This window comes from Pollachius pollachius, assembly GCF_949987615.1.
Source record: "Pollachius pollachius genome assembly, chromosome: 18".
Taxonomy (NCBI): Eukaryota; Metazoa; Chordata; class Actinopteri; order Gadiformes; family Gadidae; genus Pollachius; species Pollachius pollachius.
Genome location: NC_136951.1, coordinates 11390371 through 11395370, shown reverse-complemented (window position 1 = coordinate 11395370; position 5000 = coordinate 11390371). Strand labels below are relative to the sequence as shown.

Below are 5000 nucleotides of genomic sequence, written 5' to 3'. Positions count from 1 at the left end.
AGAAACCCAGAGGATCGCAGGAAAGGTTGATACTTTAACTACATTTAGATAACTCGCTTAAATAGAAGGCAAGAATGGACCCCCGGCATTATGCTCATTGTGTCTGCCAGGTTTTTTTCTTACCAATGATAAATGTTTTAATAAAAACTAGTGATCTTATTGAGAGAAGCACCGAAAACCCACAGGTTGCTGACATTAAAATTGTACGATTTTTAAGCAACGGATATATCAAAAAAAGCAAGGTTCAGATCTTTCCTGAATAAGTTTGACTCAATTCAACTGTGGAGATGAGATGGCAAAAAGAAAATTCTGAATAATGTCCTTTTAATGTCCTCTCTGCGGACAGTCGTCTCTCTATCTCTGTCTCGTTCTGTCTCTCGCTCTCCCACTCAATCACTCATTTGCTGTCCATGTCTGTCTTTCAGTTTTTTATATTACTTCTTCACTCTATTTCTCTATTCCTCTGTCTCTCTCCCCTTCACTGTTCCTCTCTCTCTTTCTCTCTCTCTCTCCCCCTCCCTCCCTCACCCTCACCAGTCCTCTCTGTCTCTCGTCCCTTACTACTCCCTCTCTCTCCCTCTCACTCACTTTATCGCCACCGCTCCTTCCCTCTGTCTCCCAATGTCCTATCGCTCTCCCTCTCTTTCTCTGGCGTATGAGGACGAAATAACACATATCACAACTAACCGTCAATCATATATAATCGTCAATAATGTATGATATTCATAAATTATACTGCCACCATCGGACCCAGGCAGCATGATAATCACCACAGAAATCCCTGTAGAAAAAGTCAGATATGCGTCTGTCTGCGAGATATGCGCTCTTACTCCAAACTAAACTTATTATGTCGGTATGTTATCTGTATAGTTCGGCCGCCCAACGAGTCCTTCACCTGCACACTCACACAAAATAACACACACACACACACACACATATGCCGACAAACCTCTCGCGCATCTCAAAATCCCTTGAGTCCCATGGTTCTAAAAATGGCGGCTCGTGGTAAATGTTTCCTTCAGAAGGCTCTCTGTACTGCAGGGTGGCAGAGAGTCTTTGTTGCAGGCGGATTCGCCCCTAGTTAGGCTTTGATTGAGAGTGCTCGCCTGGTGGATACACTGTGTTTGTTAACTCCCTTACACCACATCACGAGACACAGTTACATCAGCAGCCCTACCACTGCCCCACTCTCTCTCTCTCTCTCTCTCTCTCTCTCTCTTTCTCTCTCTTTCTCGTGCGCTCTGTTTCTCTCTCTCTCATTCTCTTTTATGCTAGCACTGTGATCTTTCCTTCCTGTTTGGCTGTGTGTGTGGTTGTGTGTGTGTGTGTGTATGTGCTTGTGTGTGCGCGTGTATGAGTGCGTGTGCATGTGGACAAGTTTATATGTTCAATTTGTTCAATTTTAGTTGGACAATTCACAGCAGTCAATGGGCTTCCTCTTGCTCTCACACACACACACACACACACACACACACACACACACACACACACACACACACACACACACATAAGCACACACCCATAAAAGACATCAAAGAGGCAATAAACCAAAGTTGGTGTAAAGGTCTGGACAATTAGTTCCACTTCTCTTTATTGTCCAGATTTTCAAATCCTTCCCTAGCCACCCCTACCTCTCATCTGGCCCCGTCTCTCTCTTTCCCTCTCTCTTTTTTGCTCTCGCTCACCCTCTCCCTCACAAACACACACACACACAAAGTCTCCCTGAGATGATGAAATAGTTGTAGAAGTCAGGAAATCTTCTTTTGGTGAAGCCATCTTGGACTTGTAGATAACTGCAGGACCTTTTGGGGGAACCAAAGCCCACAGGCATTGGTGTCATTTCTTCTTAAGGCCGGTTGTGTGTGTGTGTGTGTGTGTGTGTGTGTGTGTGTGTGTGTGTGTGTGTGTGTGTGTGACTGTGTGCGTGTGTGTGTGTGTGTATCTGTGTGCGTGTGAGAGAGAGATAAAGAAAGCGAGTGAGTCAATGAGTGAGTTGATGTGTAGGTACCACATTATTAAAAAAGATCCTTAGTTACAGAGAGGCTCTGTAACTGAGGATCTTTTTTAATAATGTGGTTTGATACTGAAATAGTATCTATAATATGTTGTCTTTTATGTGTGTTCCCATGAGTCACTGTGTTTTGCCATTGTTGTGTCCTGGTCTCTTGTAAAAATGAGTTCCACGCTAATGCTCTCATCTTCTCCTCTCCTCCCCTCTCCTCTCATCTTATCCCCTCTCCTCTCCTCTCTTTCTCTCTGCTCTCTCCTCCTTTCATCTCCTTTCTGTCCTCCCTTCTCTCCTCCTCTCTTCTCGCCTTTCCCCTCCTCTCCTCCACCCTGATCTCCTCTCCTGTCCCCCTGTAATGCTCTCTTCCCCTTTCATCTCCACATCCTTCCCATCCTCTCTCCTCTCCTCTCTCCTCTATCCCTTCCGCTCCCCTCCTCTCCTCTCCTCTCTTCTCCTCTCATCTCCCCTTCCTCCTCTCTCCCCTCCACCCCCTCCCTCTGCGCCCTCCCCTCCTCCATCTCCCCGCGTCTCCTCTCTCCTCTCCACTGCTCTCCTCTCATCTCCTCTTCTCCCCCCTCTGCTCAGCCCTGCTCCCCTGCTCTCCTCTTTTATCTCCCCCCTCCTCCCCACCCCATATCCTCTCCCCCCTCCTCCCCCATAGGGCTGCTCGTCCCCAATCGTGGTGAAGTTCGCCGACACCCAGAAGGACAAGGAGCAGAGGCGCCTGCAGCAGCAGCTGGCCCAGCAGATGCAGCAGCTCAACAGCGCCACCACCTGGGGCAGCCTGACGGGCCTGGGCGGCCTGACACCGCAGTACCTGGCCGTAAGAGGAGAACGCGCACCCCCACACGCCGGCCGCACCGCACCGGCACGCACGCTGCCATGACGATGCGTGGATCGTGCGTTGTCACGGTTCCCGCGGACAGCACCGCCGCCATCACGTCAACGTCATAGACGTCATCATGATCACCAGAAACAGCACCACCACCACCATCATAGACACCTTCCTGATCACCAGAAACAGCACTCTTACCGCCATCATCTACGCTATCATGAGTATAAACCATTCCCGCCATCATAAACACGACATCACGCGATCGCCCCCAAACAAAACGACACTGACCCCAAACCGATTGGCCATCGAAGCCATAGCAAATGACACCTTGACGACCATCACAGATCACCGCCGTTAGCTCATCCTTTGATTGACCTCAAAGAGGAAATTCATTCTCCCCAAAACGACACCACAACCAACACAAACTACACACACACACGGCCGACACTAGCACCACCACCACCACCACCACCACCAAACCACGGCGACAACCTCCAACCACACTCATCATGTCCATCACAAAAATCACCACCACACACAGTCACCACCGTCACCACTCACTCTTTAAGTCCGACACATCTCACCCAAGTCGAGTCAGTCTGAGCTCCCGCCGCCACCAACCACCGCGACCACCACCAAAAAACGGAATCCACTGAACCTGACCCTCCTCCACGTATCCGCTGTCCAGAGCGTTGCCCTTTAAACAACAATAACCTTTAATCCCCGGCAACTGGCCTCGTCTCACACCTCAGGGGTTCCTGAACAGCTTGGAGGCTACAGACAGAAAATACTGTGAGAACTCCACCATGTCCAGAACTGAGGTGCTGATGTGTCTGGGATCGGGGAGGCGGGGCTTAGGCACGCCAGGGCCAATAGTGGCTAGGCAGTTTTCAGTTTGAAGGACTGCTATTGGATCACACCAGCAAAGGATTTTTTCTCTTTTTTCTTTCTCTTTTTTTTGTACTATGTGGTTGTTGTTTTTTATTTGACCATGGCTTTATCTTCTCCAGGGCTTAACTGTTTCTTAAAGTGTTCCAGAAATGTCAATCCTCTCCCCCAAGTTATCAGGACATCTAACCGACAACTGCTTTGCTCCGTAGTTTTCTAATTATTCTTTGAGCCTAAAATCCGAAAACCCACACGTTGCTGACGTTAGTTTTTATTATTATCTTTCCCCATTTTCAATTTGTTTAATCCAAAGAGCAATTTGCACCTGTTTCTTCAACCAGGGAAAACAGAACGTAGGCAACATGCCTCCTTAAACCGTTATTGATTCAGTCACTAAAAAGAGTCAAATAAAATACATTTTGGCATTTTGGGAATTGGACCCAACATGCATGCAGAGACTTTTCATTTCTCTGCTGTCTGTCTTTTTGTCTTTGTTTGCTTTGTCGACGTCTCTGCCTGTCGTGCTGCCTGTCTGTCTGTTTGTCAGTGTGTCTGTCGGTCTGTCAGTCTGCATGTGTCTCTGTCTGTCTGCTCCTCTTCTCTTGCTTTCAAACATGAATGCCAAAGAACCAAGATGGTAATTGGCTGTGAATTGATGTCTTTGACTCTGGCTCGTCTTTTCTTTTTCGGTCTTTTTCTTTTGACACAATCAGCACAGCGTTAGTATTCCCTGTTTTTTTTGGAATTTAATTAGTCAGCTCAATTGGAGCTTTTCATGCTCAACTTGTCCGGGAGAATGTTGGTAGAATACAAACAGTGTCTTCCCTTGGAGGGGAGATCAAGCAATATTTTCCGCTCGTTTGCCTGCACACCACTGATGCACATGTTACATCCATGCTAAATCCTTCGCTGATGGACATTTCAGTCCCAGAAATAGTCTCACAGCCTCCTCATGTTAAGGAAAATGCCTTGCTCATTATGTTTTTTTATATTTATGTCTCTGCCTTTCTCTCCCCCTTCTCTTCCCTTTCTCTCCCCGTTCACTCCCCCTCTATCTCGCTCTCTCTCTGTCTCTCCCCTTGTTTGATCTCTCTCTCTCTCTCTCTCTTCCTCTATCTGTTTCTCTCTATCTCTATCTCTTTCTCTCTCTCTCTCTCTCTCTCTCTCTCTCTCTCTCTCTCTCTCTCTCTCTCTCTCTCTCTCTCTCTCTCTCTCTCTCGCTCTCTTCATCTCCCTCTCTCTCTCTCTCTCTCTCTCTCTCTCTCTCTC

At 47.7% G+C, this 5000-nt stretch overlaps 1 protein-coding gene across 7 annotated transcripts in view; it reads left to right on the top strand.

Annotated features, from left to right (window-relative positions):
• The window catches only part of celf2 (cugbp, Elav-like family member 2), a gene marked incomplete at both ends in the record, with an annotated part of 140057 nt that overhangs the window by 118663 nt on the left and 16394 nt on the right, over positions 1-5000 (top strand). For all 7 annotated transcript variants that reach the window (XM_079756088.1, XM_079756086.1, XM_079756091.1 and 4 more), the window contains one exon: positions 2670-2831. In XM_079756088.1, coding sequence (XP_079612214.1) covers positions 2670-2831 — 162 coding nt within the window. The remainder of the gene's footprint in view (positions 1-2669; positions 2832-5000) is intronic.